At 34.3% G+C, this 26,387-nt stretch overlaps 1 protein-coding gene across 4 annotated transcripts in view; it reads left to right on the forward strand.

The window, feature by feature from the left end:
* Positions 1-26,387, forward strand: part of MAGI2 (membrane associated guanylate kinase, WW and PDZ domain containing 2) — a 1,119,445-nt gene that overhangs the window by 711,013 nt on the left and 382,045 nt on the right. For all 4 annotated transcript variants that reach the window (XM_031454751.2, XM_031454752.2, XM_031454755.2 and 1 more), the window contains exon 6: positions 8,841-8,920. In XM_031454751.2, coding sequence (XP_031310611.2) covers positions 8,841-8,920 — 80 coding nt within the window. The remainder of the gene's footprint in view (positions 1-8,840; positions 8,921-26,387) is intronic.

Consider the following 26,387-nt stretch of genomic DNA (forward strand, 5'->3'; position numbering starts at 1 on the left):
TCTGAACTTACTGATGATACATACTCAACCTAATCTTTTCTTTCTTTTGGGACTTTTTTCCCCAAACTGAATTTTTTTATGTATTTTATTAACAAGATTATCTAGGTTTCCTTTTCTTTAGTTTCTAGGAGCAAAACAACTTTATTAACTCCTATAAATTGAAGCTTGTAGTACAGAATTAAATTGTTGATGCCATAAGACAATCAAAATGTTTGTTAGAAAGTATAAAAATTAAAAATATTGTAAATGAACAACAACTCTAGTCCCTCAAAGTTGTAGGAGACTCAAAGAGAAAAATTAGTAGCATCTGAGTTTTCAGTGCTGACAGTAGATAAAAATATGTAAACTCTGACTATTCAAGAAACATATTAAAACTAGATTCACTTTCCCAACGTGGAGTGATTTGTGACTTGGATCTCCATAGGCAGAACTCAGTCGTGAAATTGAAATGTTACCACATGCTAATATTTAATTCTCACATGAAGGTGGAAACTTTGATCCTTGTGGCTAAGGGAATACATAAGCAGGTAATTACTTGGTGCTCTGCTTGACTCCAACATGGATGAGAAATGCAGTGTTTTGCAGAAAATAAATTGCCACCATTCACCTTTTAACAAATCTTACAAGTTTAAAAAAAGAATAGGAATCTCATATATTTCTTATTGCTCTAATCAATGACCCAAAGACATCTTTTATCAATTAATTGGAAAAGAGAAAGCAGTACAGAATTTTTTGGTGTTCAAAAAAATTTATATCTAAAAGCATAATTTTGTTATTGATAGGCACAGCATAGCACCATTGCAGACCAGAAAATATAAACCCTCGAGGTGAGGTCACACATTGGTGTTCAGAACATTTGATGTTTAGAACAAGGAGACTGATAGCATGCACATTTTTATTATATAATACAGGGGAGTAAGACTATATGGAAATAATAAAAGACAACCAGCATGGACATTGATTAAAGAACTGTTTCCCTTCAGTGTTTCCAATAATGCAATTATAAAGACCTTCTTTTTTGTGATTATAAAACAAACTTTTCTCTTTTAACTGTGTCAGATTTGGGGATTGTGGAGAAAAGAGACTTTGTAAGACAAAAGTTGTGTTCATGGTAAATAGTAAATGATGAAGCTCTGTCAGGACTAGGAGGAAGTGACCAAAATGATTCTACTAATACTCTAGTGAATCATCCAATATCAGAATTCAAAGATTCATAAGATTTTGTCTCTGCTCTTAAATTGATTGTCAAGTTGAAGAAGAGAGAAGAAGAGGAATAGTGAAATAACTAGTAAGCAGTTGACTTCTGAATGTTGTGATACTATTCCGAGAAGGGTACACCTAGTGGAGACATACGTAATAAAAGGAAGTATCATAGGGAAGGTAAAGTTGGCAATAGGTAGATAGAGCATTCCAGGTATCGGAACTGTCATTACAAAGCCCAGTCCCTGGGTGTGTGAGGGATGATGAGAAGACCCCCGGACCCTCCTGGGGAGGTAGGTGTTAGTTGGTGACTCCTCTGAAATGATGACTTAGTTTCATTTTGCTTGATCATTAGTGCTTTTGAAAGACAAGGAGAGGGTTTTGTTTGTTTATCTTCCTATTACTGCAGGGAAGGATGAATGGATAGTATTAGGAACAGAGAGGTGGGTTGAGTTGAAATATTAAGACAAAAAGGAAGAGACAGTTTCATTTGCAGCAAGAATGCTTATACTGGGGGGGACTCAAGCAGAGGTCAAGAAGGAAGAAGCCTGGATTAAGGGCTGGAGTGAGCATGCGATGGGAGGGTGATTAATAGGAGGCGCGGGCAAATGCCTGCTTAAAGAGGTTGCTCACAGAATGGAGGCATTCTCCCGCCCACCCTTCATCCCGGACCAGTTTGAGATCCATCTTTTCTTCCTTCAAAAAGCTTACTTTGACTCCCCAGACTCAGTGTGATAAGTTCAGGTATAATAGAGCAGGGAGGGGTCAGTGTCTTTTTCCTCCAGTCCCTCATTTGCACACCATCACACCCTGTGATGCATACTCCTTTCTCTCTGGCCTGTATTTCACTCCGCTGTGCTTCTCTCTTAGTTTTCACTAATTTTCTACCCATTGCTGTCACTCTTTGCTCTGGAATGCTCCTTTCCTTCCTAACTACACTTGACAAAATCAACATCTCAACCCAGTGTCATTGATATCTGGGTATCTTTGCTGGCTATCTCTGTTGATATCACAGTGAATTCTCATGTGAATAAACTCTGTACTGTTAAAGCTCCTTGGGAGAGCAGGGTACAGTGACAGGAGGCAGAGTAAGGTGGGGCAAAAGGATTGTCTTAGGGACTAAGCCATGATGTGTCCTGGAACTTCTGGCCAATTCACCTATAGAACAAATAATATTTGTAATATACAAGTTTGCAGTCCAGAAGCAAAGCCATAGTAAAGAAAGAAGATAAAAGGGAAATGCAGAGTAAGAGGAAGGTAAAGCAGACAGAAGGAAGGGTGGAAGAGAAGGGACATCAGTGAGATTTGTGAGGTAAGGAGAGCTGACATCAGTGGAAACTTCCTTCTGCACAAATACTGCGAGAGTCACTTAGAATAATGGATGTCTCCCCTGGTAGCTAACACGTCCTCATTACACTTTATTGAATTCTGTTTTCTGTGAAATGAAGATGGTGATAAAACAGAAAATAACTGAAACAAAGGAGAAGGACCCTGTGGTTCTATGTATAAGATTTAAATATCTGTATTTATATATATTTCTATATTCATTTGAGTAGAAGAGGGGAACTCTGCCTATGCTGAAGTGTTCATTGAAGTGTGTATATTAAAATACATACATATATATATATAGAGAGAGAGTGCGATTTGAATTAGGGTAATAAGTAACTTCATTTTTTGTCCTCTGTACAATAATGTTTTAAAATATTTGTTGATTTACTCAGTTTTGCAAAATAGTTCATATGTCTTGGTACTTTACAAGTGTTGCTTTTAGAAGATGAGGGGGTTTTTTTGGTCATTGTTCTCATACTGAACACGTGGGCCAACTCTATTTCCCACACTCTTCAGAACTGCTTCCATTGATAAATGATAAAAGCAGGTTCCTTTTATCCTTTACAATGATTTTTAATGGGAAAAGGTGACTGAGAAGGCATTTTTAAGCAATAGAATTTTAAATTGTGAGTGAATTCACTTTTCCAAACATGCTTTAAATCATTAATAATGTCATATGTTTAGCAATTTTGAAAAACTTTCAAATGCATAATATTGTTTAAAGCCAGTAGTTTCCTTAACTCATAATATCTTCATTAATAGTATCTTTTTTAATAGACAGTATATTAATTATAAATTCAAGTTAGTAATAATCGTTGCCACGTATTGAGTGCCTATTCTTTTCAGGCTGTGTTCAGCTTACTTAACATTAAAAGCTAATACGGTAAGCATTTACACTATGCTCATTTAATTCTCACTTTAGGAAACTGAGGCTTATAGAAGTAAGAAGCCTACTCTTGGTCGTATAACCACGAGTTGACAAAGCCAGGATGATTTGATTCCATTTATTCAACACATATTTTGGGGGCACATACTATGTACTAGGAACCATTTTATTAAACCCTGGGAATACAGCAGTCAACAAAACTGACAAGATTCATTCTTTCATGGGACATAGTCCGGCTCTAAAGGTCCTTGCTCTTAACTAATTTGCCATGGTGCCTACTTTACATATATTATATCATAACCGCCCTTTAAAGCATTTGAGGTACCCCCATTTTATAGATGATATTCCAAGATACCCTTGAGCAAATTAACAGTCCCAAGATCTCATGGCTTTGTGACCCTGCAAAGCCATTGCCATTATCCCATACCACCGCCAATATATAAACAGGCATTGGTTGAAAAAAAGAAGCATACTTTTACAAACAGTATTTGTTTTATAAGTTTCTCGGCCAAAAATCCACTATTCCAGAGGGTAAATGTTCCATAAAGAAGAGCTGCCACAGGGTTAATCTGGATTGACATGCTGTGGGAATCCCATTAAACTACTTCTTTGTTTGGGAGTCAGTTTAGTTAGTGACATAAAAGAGACTGCTATTGCTTTGGCAAAAAACAAAAATGACAACAAGAACCTATTTGTTTACTACCATCTTCCTGAGTGGCAGTGAATGCTATGCCATCTTAAATAATAGATTTTTAAAAGCAAGCCTTTGTAACTGAAAATCACATCTGTGAAAAATGTCATGGCTATACATGGTTTCCTATATCTTTGTCAAGGCTGAATTAGCTTTTAAATTTTAAACAAGACACACAATCTGTTTCTTCTTATGTTGCTATTTCTGTATCTCCTTAAGTTTTAAGTAAATCACCAATTACCATTTACAACAAATTTAAAACTTTCATTTATTAAAAGAAGATAAAATATTTGAGAAATTTAATGAAAAGAAAAGCATAGCTGGCTTTTTGGTATGAGGCAGTACCAGCCTAATGCTACTCATTCTAGGCTCAGCATATCCCAACTAGTCATGAAATCTGGTCTAGGGTTACTTTCTGTGATTTGTATTATAATAGCAGATAAAATGAGTATTTTATATGTTTTTTCTTGTGCCTGCACAAGATTCTAGTTCAATCCCCAGACAGAAAATAAATTTTAGACAAAACAGTATGCAACACACACCCAGAGTATTTATAATAAAACTTCTTTTTTAAATGTTGTCTAAACATATGAAAGATAATATGAAGGGAAACTCATATAGTCATATGCTGAGCAAAAATTTTAGGAGTATTATTTAGGAAACAGTTAACCACTACAGAGGTCAATGACAATAATTTTTATGTAGATTCCTGATGTATAAATAGAAAAAAACAGTAACACCATGAAAGTCTTGAGTTAAAAAGTTTCTACTGTTCATCATCAATTAGGAATATCCAGTCATTGCCTTTAATAGCTCTTCCTTTTGAAATGATGATATAGAGGGAAGAGAAAGTCTTTGAGAAAATGATGTAATCATTCTGAGGATTTTATTGACCCCCAATGTAAAATGTAATCAGTCTATATTCCTCTAAAAAACTGTTAGTTTTTAAAAATACATAAAATACAGCCAATGATCTCTATGTTATTGGCCGTGAACATATGTGACAACTTCTTTTGGAACTCTGACACCCACAGACATCTTGAATTGCTCAGAAGACTCTAAAATATTTACCTGGGCCTTGTTTACCATCTTCAAAAAATTATTATGTTTCATGCAGCCAAATATTATTGAGTTCAGTCTTTTATTCTTCCAGTGTAATATTTACCAGGATGAAAATACAGTATATCAGACAAAGAATAAGATTCAGAGTTGGCTTTTTAGGAGAACTTTTAAAACTCAATGTGTTTATCATTGTTTTAAGTCTTTTGCTATTTTTTTAGAGAAAATGGATCAAAGAAAAATATATTTGATAATAAACATTTCTTATTCCACTAATCAAATTTCAGTTGATGAAACAGCATCCATCATTTGTGCAGTAGTGAAAATGTTATTTTGATCCAGGTGGCAAGACAAAGGTAGGAAGAAGAGGGGAAAAGGAAACAGAATGAAAAGAGAAAGAGGACTTGCCTTAAAATTGGGTTTGAATTGGGTCAACCCTTAGCCTTATATATACCTAACAAAAACACAGAATAAAGGGAAAAAAATGGAATGGAGTATAGAATGTGGCATAATCTATATGAAAATTTTAAGTTCTGCTCCTAATAAATACACCACCCATTTAATAGCATTTCCATTAACCTAATTCTTTAGTATTAGCCTCTAAGACCTAATATTTATATGTAGATTATACAAATCACAATTTTTAAGACTTTATTCTGGAAAAATATTCAGATTTGAATGAAGAAATTTTGATTTAAAAGTGATTTGAATAGAGAATTCAAGATTATAAGGAGAAAGTATTTCCAGTGATAGTATCATCTGTATGCAAGTGAAATTTAATACAGTACCTACTAGGTGCAAGGCATTCAACACAAAGGAACTTAAGCACTGATTACTGTACTCATTAGGAGATAAAGGTCTCAGTTTCTAATCCATTGGTGAAGGAGCTAGGACAAAGATCTTTGATGAGCTTCTGAGAGAGTGAAATAAAGTGCCTCTGTCTAAAAAGCAAAGTTTTGTGTTTAGTGTGCCCCCAGTTTCAGATCATGATAAACTTTGACTGGGAAGCAGATATATCTGTGTCATGCTAGCCCTTTCACTTTCACACTGTGCACTAGGTATGTAGTCTTGGGTGAGTTACCTGTCTTTTCTCAACCTTCCTTTCACTATCCAGAAAATGGAGTTAAAAATACTAGCCACAAAGGCTCTTTAGCATTAAATGAGGAGACGCTGTGAAAGTTCTAGCACAGTCATTGACAAAGCAGACAGTCAGGAAATGTGATGAGATAGTAAGAATGACCTTGCAGTGGTGTGCCATGAAGTCGGCAGCTTTTCCTGGTTGAAGGGAAGCATTTTCTGTAGAAGAATGCATCCTCAGAAGATTAGATGTTATTATTTAATGTGCTGCTTTTGTCAGTTTGGCAAAGGTTAAACTTACAAAATATTCAGAAATGTCTGATTTATTACAAGTCAGCCTATCACTTGTCTTCAAGGCAATTCTGATAATGAGTTTAAACTCGAATTGCAGATTTGAATGAAACTGCACTTCTGGTTTGCTCCAGTCCTCCAGATAGACTCAGTATATAGTCCAACATCAGAGGAGAGTTTTGGATAAACCATTTTGTAGGGTTTTCATCTGGATTTCTAAACATGACAATTGATCAAACGTGGATAGATACAGACTCCACTTGTTCCAGTACTTTTCATAATCATCACATTAACTTTATGCATAAAAATACTTAGACTAGGATATTATTATGATTCAAAGTTCCTGGGAAATGTTTGTTCCATTCCTCAGCTAGAAAAAATTTATTTGCAAATGCAGCCTATATATGTGCCTGTGTCTTTGTTAAAGAAACTAGCATTGAAATATAAGATTATGTAACATTAGCATCTTACCTTCCTGTCATTTGTGTTCCACACAATATGGAGAGATGCAGAAAACTGGTGTTCTGCTTCTGAATCTACCCTAGCAAGGAAAGTGAAAAGAAATCTCACCCTCATACTTGAGGAAAGATAGTATATGGATTGTGAAAAACCCCTCAATTGTCCCATTTTACACAATCTCCTGCCCAATGTTGAATTCTATTTTCAAGTGGAATTGTTGAGGTTTAAAAATATATAATTTAAGAAAAGTGGAAGAGCCACTTGGTTTGTCTCCCAAATGCATTAAAAATATCCCCTTTGTAAGGCACCTTGAAGATGCAAATTACAAGGCCTGCAGGTGAGAGCCACTGTTGAAAAATACTTTGCTGTATCTTCATGTGATGTTTGTGACAATTGCTGGCGATAACTACCCACTTTCTTTCAGAATCATTTCACAGGATCAGCTAAAAATGCTGTTAACTATAAGAGACTCAATCTGTCAAAATGTATTAAAATGACATACCGTTAGTACTAGTTCAACCTAAAAAAAAATCATCCTGTAATGAAATGCTTTATATAAACTCAGGAAAGCTAGGAAATTCACGCTTCTGTACTAAATTAGGCAATATTTGAGACCCATGGTGGTGTGGTATAGAAATGGTAATTTGACTCCTTGCAGTGGCTTAGTAATGGCCTCTTCATATTTATCCATAGATGTGTGTGCTTTTGTGAATATGTCTTAGAGACCTAGAAATGACTTTCCCCCAAAATGGGAAAGCATATGGAAGAAGCAGGTGTGAGTAAAATGAAAGTAAATTTATTTTCCTTGCCCATCTCCCCAATTTTTTGTTAGCACATAAAAACATAGACATCAACACACACACTCACACACACACACACACACACACATTTTGAACTGAGGCATGTCTATAAAGAACATCTTTAAAGTGACAATTTTTCAAAATGAGAGCAGCAGACACTGAACCCAGTGCTACTGTCCTCACATTACGAGAGTCATAACCCGCATTCCATCCATGGACATCAAGTCTTCGGTTGAGAGGAAAAGACTAGATGATATTGACATACCTACAAATGAGGACCAGAATGAGACACTGCAGTACTTTACATCCTTCTGAAACTTGATAATGAAGCACTATCAGGCTTTACCATGATCAAACTGGGGAAAGATGAAAGCTGCCATAGTCTTCTTATAATTTATAATTTGACCAAATCCATAGAGTTTATCTCATTTCATTGCTCAAAGGGATCAATCATTGACATTTTTATCCCCTACATTCCTAGCTCAATTGAAGGTATTTAGATGGAAGATAGCTAAATGTGGGTTAATGAAATTGCTATTAATCACTTTTTGAGAAAATGTAGGAATCCCAAGAACATGCTATAATTTGCATCACTTTTGTACTGCCTCTGCCAGCTCTGTAGTTAAAGTGTAACAAAACAACTATTTATGAAAAGGGTAGGTTTAAGATGAAAATAATTCTTTTGCAAAACTCAGGAAACAGTGTCAGAGCCTGTGAACTGTGCTCTTCCAACTGGAGAATCCTGTATTTGTAATAAATTCCTTTTGCTCTGGATGAGTTCTGCATTTTCAATGAGGTTAACTTGGCAACATTCTAGTTGATTTTAATAAAAATAGCTGCTTTGAGGACAGGGAGCTGAGGTTGCCAAATTTACAGCTGCCTTGCACAATTACTCTTACACCTCCTTCAGGGCTACTTAGAACCAGTAAGCAAATTAAGTGTATCGATTGCAATTTTGTTGGACTAACCCCCTCTTTTTTTTTTCTTAAGGAATAAACTTGATTCCTTTCAGTATGTGTCTGTTCAGAGTGATCTCTTTTCTTTTCAGCCATAACACAAAGACAACATCATGGCTGGATCCACGACTTGCGAAAAAGGCTAAACCTCCAGAAGAGTGCAAAGAAAATGGTAGGTTATTAAGTTTTTATGGGGTTTCAGCATTGCACTTCGGGAATGTGCGTGTTTCTTAAAAGAGGGTCGCGCCTAAGGAAGCCATAATCTAGTTGAAACAGTTTTAAAGCTGTAATATTTAATGCTCAGATAGGAGAGAGTGTTAACTCGGCATTTTAGCAGTGCCATGTGGTTTTCCTTTTTCTCTCTGACTGGACTGTGCTGGATATCACTTCTCTGTCATCTCTGTGGGTCCTGTTTGACTCCTGGCCTGACTTTCTGCCTCCTACTAGGGACTTTTTGTTTGCAGTATGTCTCTCTGAGGACTCTAATCTTTTCGTTAGAATTAAATATGATGTATAGAGAAGAGTATTATGGAACTATAAATAATGTGTGGTTTTTCTATTGAGACACAGTGTTCTGCTAGTGAGTAAGGAATCAGTGATATAAAGGTTTATATATACGGCATCTTTCCTTTAATCAAACATTTAAAGGCAGTAATTAATTGCATGAATGTGCTATCTTTAGTATTTTCTAGTTCTCAGTGTAATGACATTAACTTGCTTAAACATTGACTGTCTTCCTCTGTGTAAAGAGTTTTTAAAAATAATTTTGAGGGTAAGATGAAGGTAAACTTCATTTTTAAATTGGTAAATTATATAGATGAAGTCTGCTACTGATACTTTTAAGTTTTTTTAATATTGAATTTAATGTTTAAAGAGTACTTATAATTTATCTAAACTGATAAATAGCATACTCCCCTGGTAATTTATTATTTGACCACATTCACAGCCTTTATCTGATCAAATTATTAGAGCCTTGTTCAGAGGCATCTATCATTGAAGAGCTCGTAAAAGTGAAGAAAGTGACAAGGGGTATTTAAACTTTTTAAAAGTTTTTAGAAAGTCAACTTTTTAAAAAGATCTGTAATTCTAAAAGTCATTTTATTTTAACAATAATTCTGGTGTTCTCAGATAATATCAAGATAATATTGTTCATTCCTATATTATAAGGTAACTGTTCACAAGCTAGGTATACAACTGAGTTAAAGTAAAAATGAGTATACCATTTATATGTACATAGTTCAATGCATAATATCCAAATTTTCATCACCATCTATATTTAATTTTATATTCATAGCTATATTTGTATGCCTTCTGTATAAAAGTATAGCTGCATGTGTGTGAATCCTTTAAAATTATTTTGTGACCTGAGACTTTTGAGCACAATTAGGTTACATTTCACTGACACCAATGAGATATGTGTTGTAAATTATTATAGGTTATAAATTTAAATGCCCTTTTCTGCTATATCTGGGAGTTACAATTTACTTACGCCACAGATATAAAGCCTTAATATATACTAATTAAAATGAATTTAATGATTTTGCAGTTCTGTGACATATTGAACTTCTCAGCTGTCTTGTGTCTTTGAGTAGTTCTTTTCATTATAGTTAAAATTTTAAAATCCTGGGAGAGATGTAGGTTTAACATATTGCATATCTATAATATTTTAGTGTTATTAGTTTTTTTCATATCTGCACTTGTATGTCTTCTCAGGATGGTATATGCCTAAAATATGATACCAGTGTCTGTGAATCACCTGTCTTTAAAAAAATGAGTCCTAGAATACAGTCTTATAGCTCAGAATGATTTATAACTGGTCAATTACTACCTATTTTCATTTTCTGCAAACTAAGCAATTCATAGATTTTATTTCCTATGTTATTGGAGTACTTTACAATAGAAACTAACATCTAGTCAGGATGCTGTTGTTCCAGACACATATCTTAAGTTTTCCTGCCACGAAAAGTGCTTTTTGTTAATACTGTTACTTATTTTTTATTTTTCTTTTCCTTAAATAATGTAGATTAAAACACTTACTTAAATTTTGGATGTTAATGACTTGCTCTTGAGCCTACTATTTAAGTCAGGCTTCTTTATATGTATTGCAGGTCAGCTCGGATCCAAAAAGTTAGTCATTTTCTCAATCCTGGAGTGTGTATAAATGTGTATAAAAATTAGAGAGGCTCAAGATGATAATATCTTTCCTTTCCTTAGCAAAGATTTATCCTTCTTTCACCGGACACAGATAGAGGCTGACTACCTTTATCCATTCTGGAGCTGAGCTCACATGAGGTTAGGTTGAGCTTTGGTGAGACCCAGTCTACCTCTGGCTTGCTTCTATTCTTAGGGTGTTTGCCCACCCAGGGTTTCAACTAACAGCCCATTGTAGGTCAGCAAATATTTTCTGTGAAGAGTAAGGTAGTGAATATTTCAGGCTTTGGTCATCCAGTCTCTTTGCAACTACTGATTGCTGTATAAAAGTGGCCAAAGTCAATATAGAAATAAAGGGCATGAATGTATTTCAATAAAACATTATTTATGGACACAGAAATTTGAGTTTCACATGCTTCCATGAAATAAAATATTATTCTTCTTTTGATATTTTTCTCAACCATTTAATAGTGTATAAACTGTTCTTAACTGATGGACCATACCAAAATTAGAGGCAAGGTGGACTTGGTCCACAGGATGAACCCTGGCCTAGTGTGTCCATGTAGAGCCTGCCCCTTGGCTGGTCTTGAACAGTATTTTACAAGTAGTTTTCTTCTCAGTAGTGCAAGACTACCAAAAATCCGTGGCACTTTGCAGGACTTTTAGTATTTTGCCTCTAGACCTTTCAGCTTCCGAATGTAACTGCCAGACGTCGTCATGGGATGATTGGCATGTGTCGGAGCTCTGTGGGTCCCTCAAGACTCTGCAACTGTCTGTTGATTTCTCTAACCCCCAGCGGTGGCCTTCTTCCCAGGCCAAGTCTATGTTCTTCCCACAGCCTAGAATCAACAAAAAATCAGCTGCAGATTCTTCCCTCCCCTCTCTAGGGTTCTTTCCTGTTCAGATTCTTAGACTGTTTTAGACCTGTTATTCTAGCAATTCTCTGATCTCTTTGAACTGTTTATTTTTTACATTTGATCTAGATTTTCTCTGTGTTCTCTTGGGTTATAACCCACTCACTTCATCTTACTTGGAAGCAGAAAGTTTCGTGCAATAATTTTTAATTTGCACATTTTAAACCTTACTGGGTTGTGCACCATAATTTCTATATTATCATTATAATTTATATTTTACCCCCCAGGATTGAATTCCATGTTGTAGGTGTGTGCATGCTATTATGAACGTACATATGTATGTGTGTGCATGTAGATATGGATTTGTAAATTATGCTTCTTCAGTTCTGTTTACATAGATACATAAAGGTAATTCCTTGGCCAGCTATAATAAGAAGAAGTCAGGTAAAAGAGAAATGAAAGGAGATATCAACTGATTTAAATTATTCTTGGGCAAGAGAAAAAGCTAGTAAATGTTTTCTCATTTGTATCAACAGGGGAGAAGCCATCATGGGTGGCTCAGTGCAAATACTTATTAAAAAGCCACTTATTCTATTGACACTTTGCTTCTTTGTTTGAAGGATAACACAGCTACTAAACATAAAAACATGCTTCTCTCACAGTATGGTTGAAAATACTGAAGTCATTGTGTTCTGTGCGTTTGTCATAGCTCTGTGCATTTTGGGAGCTTTAGCACCATTCTGCATGGCAGAAAAAAGCCTCCACCTACTACTGGATTCTAATATTAGTATTTGGGGGAGCGCTGTTCAGCAAGCCAATCTAGGCTTTTACAAAATGCCACAGAAATAGCAGTTAGCTGTGAAATAATCTGCATGCAAGGTTGGTTGAATTGTGTGTCAGGCACCATCATACTGTCCCCAGCCCTTGGAATCGGTCCCGTGGTGTTTGTCTGAGACATTTCCTATCGCAGACATCTCAGTGGTGACACGTCCTACAGGAATCACTGAATTAGGGTTAATATCAGAAGGGATTCAATCCTGGTAGGACCCTTCTTAAAGTGGAAATGTGACTGAACTCAATTAGGACTATGGTATTGTATTCAGGAGAGGAAATTATGTAGTATTTGTAGTCTGGGGAAAACATGATTCCAAATCCAAATCCGTGGGCTTTTAGGCAAGTGCTTAACCTCTGGGAGCCTAGGTTTTCTGCCTTGTAAAATGGAAAGGATATCTATTTCACACAGATTTAATTTCATATACAAGAAGGACAGTTTGTTGCACCGTAACTTACAAATAACTGCTCCTTTCCCTTGAGTGTGCTCTGAGCCAACAAATTAGCCTCATAGAAGACACAGGGGAAGAAATTCAGAATAGATCCCCTACCTTAAGAGCCTTTAATTTCTCAAGTGTGTCCTGGAGAAGTGGAAAAGGACAAACCCATGCAGGCTAAACTGATCCAGTTAGGTAATTCCATCCTAGTATTAATAGGCTGCAGGTTTTCCCCCTCCATTCTGTTAAACTGGCTCTACATTTCACAAAGTTATAACTAGAGCTCTGTGTATTGGGTGGCTTTGTATCTATATTCTGTATGTATGAATTATAAGTGAGTTTTCTCATGTTACTAAAGGAAAAAAAAATCACATAATCTTAACCCATTTACCTACATGTAAACTAGACATTAACTAGAGCTTTGAACTATTACTTAATCTATCTTAAAAAAAAAAAAAAGCTGTGCCCCAAATGCGCATGAACAAAGACAGTATAAGCTACGTTTTGTAATATTTATTCAATGGATTTTTTTCAACAGGCGGTTGCCTTTCTAAAATAATAGAAAACACTAATTAATTTCAAGTCATTTCTTAAGTGAGTTTTATAGAACTAACAGATTTGGACATGCATACTTTTATTTTCATAGTTAAAATTCTGTTTCTAGATTGCATAATTTATTTTCCTTAAATAGGGGCTTAGGCCTTTTTTCTCATTAAATCTGTGTTGATAATTAGTGATCTTAATTTCTCAAAATTAAATATGATAAAATTAATGTGATCCTTGAATATTTGTTTTTCTAATCTGCTAAGCCTGCTAAGATTATATTTGTAGAGTATCTTGAAATTTTTCCACTAGGTATAATTTATAAAATCATGCTCTAAATTATTAACTATTCAAGTACTAAAACTTTAAAATCAAAAAGATTCATTTATATGCAAATTTTGAATGACTAATGTTAAAATATTATGAACAAACTAATTTGAATGTTATTTTGTTTCTACACTGATATTTTGGATGTTTTTGTTAAAAACGGAAATTATAGATATCTTAATAGAAGCAGTTAGTTCTTATCTTACTAATTGGTAATTTTTGTATTAGTCATGATTTTCGATAGCAGCACCTTCAGGTATGTTTCATTCACTAATAGAGCACCATTTCCAGTATTTCAGCTCAAGAAAGAAAAACCAATATTTTAGGAATATAAATCTTTTGTGGAGGAAGTGATAAAGTTAATCAAAAATAAATTATATAGGATGACTATTCCATTGTGTCCTAGTACCCTTGTGGGTAGCTTATGGCTGGCATCTGTTCTAATTGGTTCCAGTCTATTCTGATTGGTTGGTGTCCAAACCATAAAAGTTGTTAAATGTGTGGAATATCATTCCTGAACTAATTGTTTTTCTGTTTTTCTTTTCCACCTGTTAATATTTACTGTAGTTATAGAATAGTAGCTATATGAGGATAATGAAATTTTGTCCTCCTTTAGTTCCTGATTTCTCAAGTTACATTTATGTTTAGGAATAAGTTATGTCTTGTCCTTGCTCCTTTATGTATACAAGTTTAAAAATAATATTAATATCATTGAATGTGTTCTACATAGTAGCAAAATTATTTTAAATAATTCATATTTTTAAAATTATGACCTTTTTCTTTTGAATTATAAATTCACAGGAAATTTCAAAAAGACTGTGCAGGAAGGTCTCAAACACCCTTCATGACCTCTTCCATGTTAACATCTTACATAAATGTAGTATAATATCAAAATCCAGGAAATCAACATTGGTACAATCCACAGAATTTATTCAGACTTCACCAGTTCTGCAAGTACTCATTTGTATGTCTGTGTGTGTATGTGTAGTTCTATACACATGTGTATAATATCACATGTGCAGTTCCACATAACTATAACCACAATAAAGATTCATCACCATGAGGCTCCCTTACCTACCACTTTGTAGCCATACCCATCTCCTCCCAGTGCACAGTCCCTAACCCTTAACCACTAATCTGTTCTCTATTTCAATTACTTTGTTATTTCAAAACTGTTATATAAGTGGAATCATACAGTGTGTAAACTTTTGAGATTGCTTTTTCCACTCAATTTGATTACTTTGAAATCCATTCAAGTGTGTGTCTCAGTGGTTTGCTGCTTTTTATGTACCAGTGTTTAAGCATTTATCCATTGAAGGACATCTGGATTGTTTCCAGTTTTTAGCTAGTACAAATAAAATTACTACAGACATTTATATGCAGGTTTTTGCATGAACATAGGTTTCATTTATCTGGGATAAGTGCCCAAGAGTATAATTGCTAGGTTATATAGAAAGTTTATTTTTAGTGTTAGATCAAACTACCAAACTATTTTCCAGAGGAGCTGTACCCTTTATATTCCCACCAACAATGAAGGAATAACCCAGTTTCTCTTCTTCCTTGCTAGAGTTTAGTGTTAGGCCTATTTTTTATTTTAGTCATTCTGATAGATGTGTAATGATATTGCATTGTGGTTTTAATTTGTATTTCCTTAATGGTTAATGATATTGAACATCTTTCATGTGATTATCTGTCATTTGTATATCCTTCCCAGCAGCGTATCTGATCATGTCTTTTAGCCACTTTTTAATTAGATTGATTTTTTAATTCAGTTTTGAGAGTTTTTTACATATTCTAGATGTAAGTCCCTTTATCAGGTACGTTGTTTACAAACATCTCCCAGTCTGTAATTGGCCTTTTCATCCTCTTAACAGTGTTTTTTGCGAAGAAAATGCCTTTAGTTTTGATGAAGTCCAATTTATCAGTTTTTCTTTTTATGAACCATGTTTTTGATAACAAGTCTAAGAATTCTTTACCTAGCCCTAGATGCCAAAGATTTTCTCATATGGAGGGAGGGGATAGCTCGAATGGTAGAGCACAAGCTTAGCATGAGGTCCTGGGTTCAGTACCTCCTCTAAGAGTAAATAATAATAAATAAATAAATAACCTAATTACATTCCCTCATCAAAAACAAAAACAAAGATTTTCTCATATGTTTTTTCCTAAGTTGTATAGTTTTACATTTTATGTGATCTATATTGACTTAATTTTGTATAAGGTGTAAGGTTTAGGTTAAGTTTCAATTTTTTTTCCCTATAGATATCCAGTTGCTCCAGCACCATTTGTTAAAAGGGGTATCCTTTCTCCATTGAATTGTGTATACAGCTTTGTCATAACTCAGTGCATTCCATTGGTCTGTGTGTCTAATGTGTTTATCTCTGTGTCAGTAGCATGCCGTCTTGATTACTGTAGCTATATGGTAAGCCTTAATGTTAGATAGACTGATACTGCCTAGTTCCTTCTTTTTTCAAGAGAGAGAAAGCAGCTTTAATCAGGATATAATCCTGAACTTGTATGCATGCACCTAATTTAGCTCCAAGTTATATAGAGGGAAAAAAATAACAAATCTAAAAAAAGAATTTGAAAAGTTCACTTTTAGACTGTATGATTTAATGCATCTCACTACTCAACATATAAAGCAGATAAAAAAAGAAGAAAGATTTGAATAACAAACATAGTGTGCTTGATCTAAAAGTTTTAACAAGTGGAGAATACACATCTCAAGCACACGTAGAACCTTACGAACATTGAATACATTAATAGTCCACAGAGTAAGTCTTGATAAATCTAAAGAGGACATTCCTATGTCACAGAAAACTTTAATTACATATCAATAAAAGATAACTAAAATAATCTTCATAATTGGAAATTTTTAAACATTTAGAATTTTTCCAACTTTATTGAGATATGATTGACAAAATTGTATGAGTTTAAGGTATGCAATGTCATGATTTAATAGACATATATAGTGAAATGATTAACACAATAAAGTTAGTTAATATATCCATCCACTCACATAATTACCTTTTTTGTGTTTATGTGATAACATTTAAGATTTACTCTCTTAGCAACTTTCAACTGTATAATATAGTGCTATTAACTCTAATAGAACTGTAATACTATAGTTCTGGTCACTAGGCTGTACATTAGATTCTCTGAACTTATTCATCTTATAACTGAAAGTTTGTACCCTTTGATCAGTATCACCGATGTCCCCCATTCCCCATCACCTGGCAACCACCATTCTGCTGTGTTTCTATGATTTCAGCTTTTTGAGATTCCACATACAAGTAACATCATGCAGTATTTGTTTTTGTCTCTCTGACTTATTTCACTTAGCATAGTGCCCTCAAGGTCCATGCATGTTGTCACAAGTGGCAGGGACTCCTTTTTTATGTGTGAATAATACACCATTTTTATATACATCATATTTTGTTTATCCATTCATCCATCGATGGACATTTAAGTTGTTCCCATATCTTGGCTATTGTGAATAAAGCTGTAGTGAGCATGGGAGTGTGGATATCTCTTTGAGGTAATGATTTAATTTCCTTCAGATATATACTCAGAAGTGGGAGTGCTGGATCATGTAGTAGTTGTATTTTTAATTTTTTGAGGAACCTCCATACTGTTTTCATAGTGGTTGTACCAATTTACATTCCTACCAATAGTGTACACAAGGGGTCCCTTTTGAATATCTCTTGTCTTTTTGACAATAGCCATTTTAACAGATATGAGATGGTATTTCCTTATGGTTCTGATTTGCATTCCCCTGATGGTTACTGATGTTGAGAACCTTTCCATGTACCTGTTAGCCATTCGTGTATCTTCTTTGGAAAAGTGTTTATTCAGTCTTTGCCCATTTTTTTTACTTAAATTGTTTTGTTGTTGTTGTTGTTGTTGTTTTTGCTATTTAGTTGTATGACTCTCATATATTTTCGATATTAACCCCTTTTCAGATAAGTGGTTTGCAGATGTTTTCTACCATTTCATAGAATTCCTTTGCATTTCATTTATCTTTTTTTCTGTGCAGACACTTTTTAGTTTGATGTTTTCCCACTTGTTTATTTTTACTTTCATTGCTTGTTCTTTTGTTGTCATTCCCCAAAAACATTGCCAAGATCAGTGTCAAGGAGCTTTTTCCATGTTTTCTTCTAGAATTTGTATGTTTTCATGTCTTACACTTGAGTCTTTAAGCTATTTCAGTTAATTTTGTGAGTGGTGTAAGATAGAGGTTCAATTTCATTTTTCTGCATGAGAATATCCAGTTATCTCAACACGGTTTGTTGAAGAGTCTGTTCTTTCCCCACTGAGTATTTTTGGTTCCATATCAAATACTAGTTGACCGTAAATGCATAGGTTTATTTCTGGACTCTTATTCTATTCCATTTGTCTGTGTGTCTGTTTTTATGCCAGAACTCTTTTGATTACTTTAGCTTTGCAATATAGTTTTAAATCAGGAGGAAATATAATGCCTCCAGTTTTGCGTTTTCCCCTCTGGATTGCTTTGGCTATTTGGGATTTTTTGTAGTTCCATACAGATTTTACAAGTGTTTTTCTATTCTGTGAAAAATGCCATTGGAATTTTGTTAGAGATTGCATTGAAACTATAGATGACTTTAGAAGCATGGACATTTTAATTCATTGACTCCATCAACAGGGGCTCTTTTTCCATTCACATGTGCCTTCTTCAGTATCTTTCATCAATGTCTTATAGTTTTAAATATATAGATCCTTCAGCACCTTAAATTTATTCCTTAATATTTTGTTTTTGATGCTATTGTAGATGGGATTGTTTTCTTTGTTTTTTCAGATAGTTTATTGTTGTTGTTCAGAAATGCAATTGATTTTTATTTTTGTATCCTACAAATTCATTGAATTCATTGATTAGTTCTAACCAGTTTTTGCTGAAGTATTTAGGATTTTCTGTATTTAAGATTATATCATTTGCAAACAGAGACCATTTTACTTCCTTCTTTCTGATTTAGATACCTTATATTTTTCTCTGAAAAATATTTTAAAATGAGTATTGATTTATATTCTGTGTTAATTTAAAAAAAAGCAAACTTCTGCTGTTTTTTATGCCTTCACAATTTCTAAAAATGTTCACTACAATCCGCATAATCTTGAAACAGTTTCTCTAAGAGCTAAATGTAGATCTTTGTCAATTATACTGTGAGGCAGCACATTATGTGTCCCTCAGTGGTTAGAGCTGTTGACCAACACAGAAAGCAAAACAGAAAGGTGAAGCACTGATCTGTATATTACAGACAAGTTCTTTCAAAAGTAGGAGAAACAGATCCAGATCATTAACCCTAAGCCAGGTAACTGAACATTAACTATGGCTTGTAGTTGAAACTTAAAAAAAAAAATTTTAAAAGAGGTTAATTTAAGTTGTTTCAGTGAAACGGTCTGATTTCCCTCTTGGTACATGTAATTTTAAGGTTTCCTAAGTGTTACGCATCACCAAAGAATGCTTCCCAAAGCTGATGACTACAAAAAAGCAAACTTTTTCTTTTAACTAGTTACAGTAAAAAATGAGCACTTATGATATAATCCAATGTATGATTGTGGCCTGGCAACCAAGCATCTCAAAGTGTCTGTATATGTTTAAAGGAGCCACAGAGTTATAGGTAAGGGCCCATCCATGTTACTATTAAAAACACATTTCTTAAAGAAATTTTATTTCCAGGAGCTCAAGATTTTATGTGCTTTTTATGGAAACAACTTTAAAAGACTACAACTTAAAATGTAGCCTTCAGAATAAAAGGGGCAAACATTATTTGGTGGTGTGATACCAAATCTATGTAAGGAACCCGAATAGATTCAGAAGTATTATTACGAAGACACTACTTCAAATAAGCAATGAAAAATCTATTTAATATTTTTATTGATTGTATCTTGAGCTTCTTACTAGTAAATGATAAATCATGCATATTATATTATCACTTTTCTGACCCATAAAACCAAATCTTGACATTTTATGTTGGTTTCCCAATATTTGCTTTCTTTTTTCTTTTTTTTTTTTTTTTAAGTCATATCTGTCCTCTCCCACATCATCTTTTCAGCTTATTCTAACTTGTATCCTTTCTCTTTGCCTTCATACTTGTTTGGTTAACCCAAATCTTTCCTTTGAGGTTGTGCTCCAGTACTTTGAAGCTCCAAAAAACTGGCCTTTTTACCCTGATTCTGGTACTTATTTATCATAAATCATTTTACTCCTTTTAAGGTAGATTATGTATCTACCTGCAAATATAAAAGGTTGGACTACTCGTCCATATGATGAATATTTACTAGATAGCCACTTTACTTGTAGAATTGAGCTATGAATCTTGAAAAATGCAAGTAAATGCAACACCTGAACCCATTCTTCAAAGAGCAGTATGATTGAGAAGATACTATATTAAGCTTTAAATAATGAGGAAAGTTTAATAAAGGTGAGAGACCTAAGGGGAAAATAAAAGACAACAGCCTTGAATAGGAATGTTCAGGGAAGGCTGGATCAAAGACCTAGAATTTGAGCAGAATTTTAAAGATGATGGGATTTACAGCCATTGTTAATATTCAGCTTCTGCTGAATGGCTTCATTTGGTGACCTCTTTTCTCTCTACTACTTCTCCCTGGATTGTTGCTCCCGATCCCATGGCTTTACCTCCCGTCTGCATGCTGATGGCTCTTCATTTTTTCTTTCAACTCTGATTAATTAATTCTGTCTGCTAGTATAAATATGCATAAGTGCTATATTCATTCCTCACTACTCCGTTAGGCTTTGTTTCTATTATGCTATTATTGCTTAGATAATGTTAGATAGTTCCACCCTTCGCTCCTACTCCAACCAGGTCTGTATTTGTTATATTATTTTTCCTTTCAATTCTTTCCTTAAAAAACTTATAAAACTTCTCCCTTCTGTTACTAAAGTGTTATTCTTATACATGTTCTTTTAACCTTTAGTCTATACTTCCTCTATGAAATGTTTCATGCAAAAAAGTGTTTCTTACACTTTATGAAATCTATTCTCTTAAAAATGTCTTTTTTTTTTTCCACATGGATGTCCCCCTTTCACTGCTCCCATAATGTGCCATCAATCTATTCTCTCACTCCTTGCTTTCTATGTTCAACATAAATCCAGGGTTTATCTTTATACTCAAGATTCCTTGTGATTGCTGTCTCACTCCATTTGATGTATTTTTCGTGGGAACACTGCCAGATGTTGTTATTGTCTTATCTATTCTACTCTGTTTACTAATTCTTTATTTTAAAAAACCCACAAAAGTCAAATATAAGCATTCTTGGATCTTCCTTAATACTAAAGCTTAAAAAGTCCAAGAACCGACTTGGTATATTGAGAGAACATGGATTTGACCCCAAACTCTGAAGAAGCTCCTGATAAAATTATGACCCAGGAAAGGGTCAGATGAACATATAACTTGAAGCACCATGACCATCTTGGACTTAATAGTATTTTTTATTTTAAAACAAAAATTTTTAGTTTCCAGTACTTTAAGAGAATTATAAACAAGAACAACAAGATACTCTCCCTTGAATTGAGTTCTCTGTGGGGGAAAATCTGTTACATTTGTTTCTCCCCCTTAAATGGAGAAATTACCATTAATTTCTGCAGGTGGAAGATTATGCCTTCATCAGTACCTGTGTGGGTTGATGTTCTCCTAATTTTATTTTTCTACTTGCCATTCAGATTACACTGAAAACATGATTTATTTTGTACAAGAATCTGGCCTTATGGAAATGGAAGCTTGGTTGACGCTTATTTAAAATACATACCTCTCACTGCAGATTTTGAATCTGTGTTTCTTCTCTGTCTAACAACAGGGGCTTGGCAATCCTCAATCATTGTTCATATTTAATTTAATTAGAATCCTAGTGCCTGGAGCTATTTCATATTAGCTCTTTTTCCAGCATGTTTTTGAAATTACTCTTTCCACCAGTCTGAAACTCAGATTTGTGAGTTTTCTTGAGAGCATAACTGAACAATGATCCCATTTCCCAAGTTAATGTACTATTATACAGATTCTGCTTTTATCATCTTCACAAACTCATAACTCACAGCTTGCCAGATGCCTAATACCCTAAAAGCAATGGATGCTTTTATAAAATTTGTCAGGAAAAAGCCCAATTTGCAGATAAATAGGTACATGTGATAGTTGGTTCTTTTTCTCAAATAGGGTATTATTCCCATTGGTCTGTTCTCATAGTAATATCAATGTATGGTACAGTATCTGAGAAGACCTTTATAAATTGTAAGGCACTAGAGCACACAGGTTGATGTTGCTGTCAAGGTAGGGTGGGTATGCAGATTGATGTGTGCTAGAGATAGTTCCCTGTTGAGGAGAGGAGCTCAGTGGTGATTTAAAAAAAAAGCATAGAGTTCAGGGAGGTTAGCTATTACACAGCTACTTCACCTTTTATATATATCTGATCGAAGAGATAATTTAACAACTATCCTCACTCTCTTCCTTCCTTTACTTCTTTCCTCCCATTTCTGGGTTCTTTCACTTAACAGCTTGTTACTTAGAGCTTTCTATTAGCAAGTTTATTTGGAGTGAGGAAGGTTGAAGAGGATTATGTTTAGATCCCCAAAGGAGATCATTGCATCCATGTGTGATTGTGTAAGAAATAAATATAATGTATGTGTGCGTATGTCTATGTCTCTGTGTGTTGTATATCGTTGGGCACAGTGAAATAGCATGGCATGAGAAATGCATCTGGGTTAATTAGGGAGGACTTCTTTTACAAAGTGGACTTTTGTGCTAAGTTTTTAAAAAGAGATATGTCATGACAGAGAGGAAAAACCAGACCAACATATTCATGTAGTTTGACTTGAGGAAGATTTTGAAAGGAAGAGTACAAGTAGGTTTTCCTGACTAAAGCTAAGATGTAAGCAAGCACAATCATATATAAGTATAAAAGGGGAAGAGCATAGTGAGAGAAAAGGCAGAAATTTTATAATGCCAGAGGAGAACGGGGCAAGTACTTGTATGCCATCAAAAAAACTAACAGATGAATTTTATTATCCTAGGTATGATGGCCTTAAGCCATTGAAAATGTAATTCTGACCCCAACCAAGAAGCTTACAGGTTGGTTGGGGAATAGCTGAGAAAACAGACCAGACAGTAGCAATCCAAAGATACTAAGCGAGTTCCTGTTACAGTCTCTGTTATCTTATACCTCAACTGCTTTTATGGGTATTTTTTATTTAGAAAACATGTTTATTTTGTAATGCATTTTCACAGATGTGAAATTATGTCCTAATAAGCATTCCATGAGATAGTAAAAATTAATATTCACATTAAGAGACCAAGGCCTAGAGAGTTACAGTGATCTGCCCAAACCAGCTGCTGGTACACCTGCAATTAGAATCTTTCCTTGTGATTCCTCAGTTAGTGACATTTTCCCCTACTACACTGCCACTAGGTGTTGGGAGGAGCCCAGGAGTAAATACCATCAAAAGTCCCAGGATTTATAGTGCTTACTGTTTCCTCTCCTAGATGCCAAGCATCGGGTGCCATTGTAGCAATCATAAGCAGAAACTGAGAACAAGAACAGCAGCATATGTTTAGGATGATGCTAATTAGCATCATCACACAACTTGGGAATTCATGTTTAGGATGCCTGAGTACTCTCCCAACATTCCACTGGGTTTATAACATCCCATTAAGTGGAATGGGATTGTGGTTACCATTTGCTAGTATCTGTCAGCACACATGGTACCTGCCATTCTTTGAAATGCAATATTCCCTAAAGAATGGTAAAGCTGTCTTAAACTTATTAAATGTTTAGCTTGCTTCAAGGGCAGTATGTTATCCTTCAAAGAAAAGTTTTCTTCTTATTAAAAAAAAGTGTTTATTGACTCCTGAACAGCCACAAGGTAGAAAGATCTAGTAAATGCCATTGACTGCTCTTTGGTTCCATAGTCCCTATTGTCCATATCGGTCTCGTCTGAAAGTTCTTGACTTATTCAAATGATATTTTAATGCTGTATGTGATATATGTATATAAGTTCATAGACAAATCTAACAAGTAAATAACTGTTAATTTTTAAACTATGTTTTTTAACTAAGTGTGAAGTAGCAGTTTAAGATACTAATATAGCTTGGGGAACTAAATTTTGCCACGAAAGCAAATTCATGATAGCAGCAAAAATGATGACAGAATATGTATTTGGAAGAATAAAAAAAAGATCATCTTCAAGCCTAGTTATTGTAATAATTTAATACTTTCCAGATAGCTCTGAGCCATGTGACTACAGAGAGGGAACCTAGGATAGCCCATAAGAATGTGGAATCTCTCTGGAGCTACACTACATGGGTTCAGACCCTGGTTCTGCCATTTACTATCTGTATGAACTTGGGCAAATTACTGAGCCTATGGGTACCTCAATCTTCCCAGCTATCAAGAGAAATAAAATTAATCTTCCTCACAGGTTGCTGTAAAGATTGAATGGATTTGATACATTTAAAGTGCTTATAACAGTGTCTGACATATAATACTCTTTAAGTAATTCCTCTTAAGCATAATACATTGTTTTATTTCTAACAGTCTCTTCTTAGACTCTAATATGGAAGAAAATACTTTGAAATTTCCTGAAAAATATGTTTAATCATAAATAAAACTCACAGAGTTTTCAATACCTTCAATACCTTCCTGTTATCTATTTCACCATAGCTTTTATATTCCTACTTTTAATGATAATGCTAATGAGTACTAAGTAATTAGTGTTTGCATTCCATATATTATCTCATTTAATCCCTACAACAACCCGGTGAGATGCATAGTATCATTATCCTCATTTTAGAGAAAAGGAAATTTGTGATTAATTAATTCTTCTAATAAACTTAGAAAGTAAAAGAAGATTTAGACAATAAAATCTAGGCAAATGTATCTCCATTCATGTCAGCCTTTTCTTCTCATTTCCCACTCCATTTTGTTTTGGTAATAGCACTGAAATAGTACAGTATACTTCCTTTTATAAGAGAGCAACAGATGGCATCATCCTAAATGTGATCTTCTTAGTGAAATAAAGTTGATTTAAAATTCACCTTTTTAAAAAATAATTCACTGATGTAATATAATCAGTACTCTAGTTCACTTTGGGCATGAGATAATTAAAAAGCAATATAAATTTTCCATTCTTAGGTGAGTACCAGATATGTGTTTTCTGCATCCACAGAACACAGAGACTCTTAATAAATTACATAAAAGATTATTTAATGAGTTATTTAATGAATGTTAGAACCTTTACAAAGAAGCATTAAGTTGCTTCATTTTATGCTGAAAATTATTTCATTTCTCTTTAGATATTGTACTTTTCTTCTGGTCAGATTTTGAGGCTTACATCAAAGATATGTTAACATGCATCTAATGCTAATTTTATGTATCCTGAGCTTGACAATAAAGTTGACTTTATTGTATCGTATCCCATGGAAATGACAACTGTTTATCTCAATCGTACCAAGCCTATCTAACAGACCCATTGTGTTCAGCCAATAGACTGAGATTTTCTATCTAAATATTTATTCCTGTAAACATAAATAAATTATTATTTCTCTATGTCTCTCCATGTTCTATGGAAGCAGTGATTTTAGTGGCTGACTCAAATTGCTTCACAAGTCTGTGTATATTTTGTAACACCCTTAAAGCAGATTTATATTTTTTTGATCATTGCAAATTATCTACAGCACTAATTATGTTGCATCAAAAGTGAATTATGAAGAAAGGTTAATCATGTTGACCAACTTTATTCCATTAAAAAGAGAAAAAAATACAGGGTCTTTTAAATATCCTTCTATAATCAGTTACCCATAATCCCTACCACTAAATAAAGGAGAAACAATGCATTGATGCATGTTAATAGGTTCCAGCCAATTTGTTATTATTAATTCTGTCCCGATTTCCTATTAATTTTTAATTTTTAAGTTAAACAATGCTAATTAAACATATTTTTATTGTTTAATGAATGTGGCAGATGTAAACGACAAATTACACAATTGAGAAAAAAGGTAGAGAGTGTAGTTTTTTTTAAGAGGAAGAATAATAACGTCTCTTTAAGTTTAGCTCCTTTTGAGTCAACAATGATTTCTCCACCTGCATCATGCCAGGCATTGAGCCAGAGTCTTGGGCTAGAGAGGTGAAAATAAATGGCCCTCAAGGTGGTTTTACATCCTGTTAATAAGACAAACAAATATTTGGAGCTTTTCAGTTCAAAGTGACAGAGGCTGGTTTCCACAAGGATCTTAGGGAACAGAGGAGGAATACTGAAGGCATCCAGGGCATTCCGCATTTTCAGCATGACTTTTATTGACTGCTCCTTAGTTTAAAAGAACCATGCCAGGCGTTGGTAGAAACTGTGCAGGCAAAAATTACATAGAGGGTGGTTCCAGGAAGGATGAGGGGAAGGAAATAAGGGATATTTTAGGATGATCTGAGATCCAGTATCCTCAGAATTCCAAACTGGAACATTGAGAACCCCATCCCAGAA

Source organism: Camelus dromedarius, chromosome 7 (genome assembly GCF_036321535.1).
Source record: "Camelus dromedarius isolate mCamDro1 chromosome 7, mCamDro1.pat, whole genome shotgun sequence".
NCBI classification, from domain to species: Eukaryota; Metazoa; Chordata; class Mammalia; order Artiodactyla; family Camelidae; genus Camelus; species Camelus dromedarius.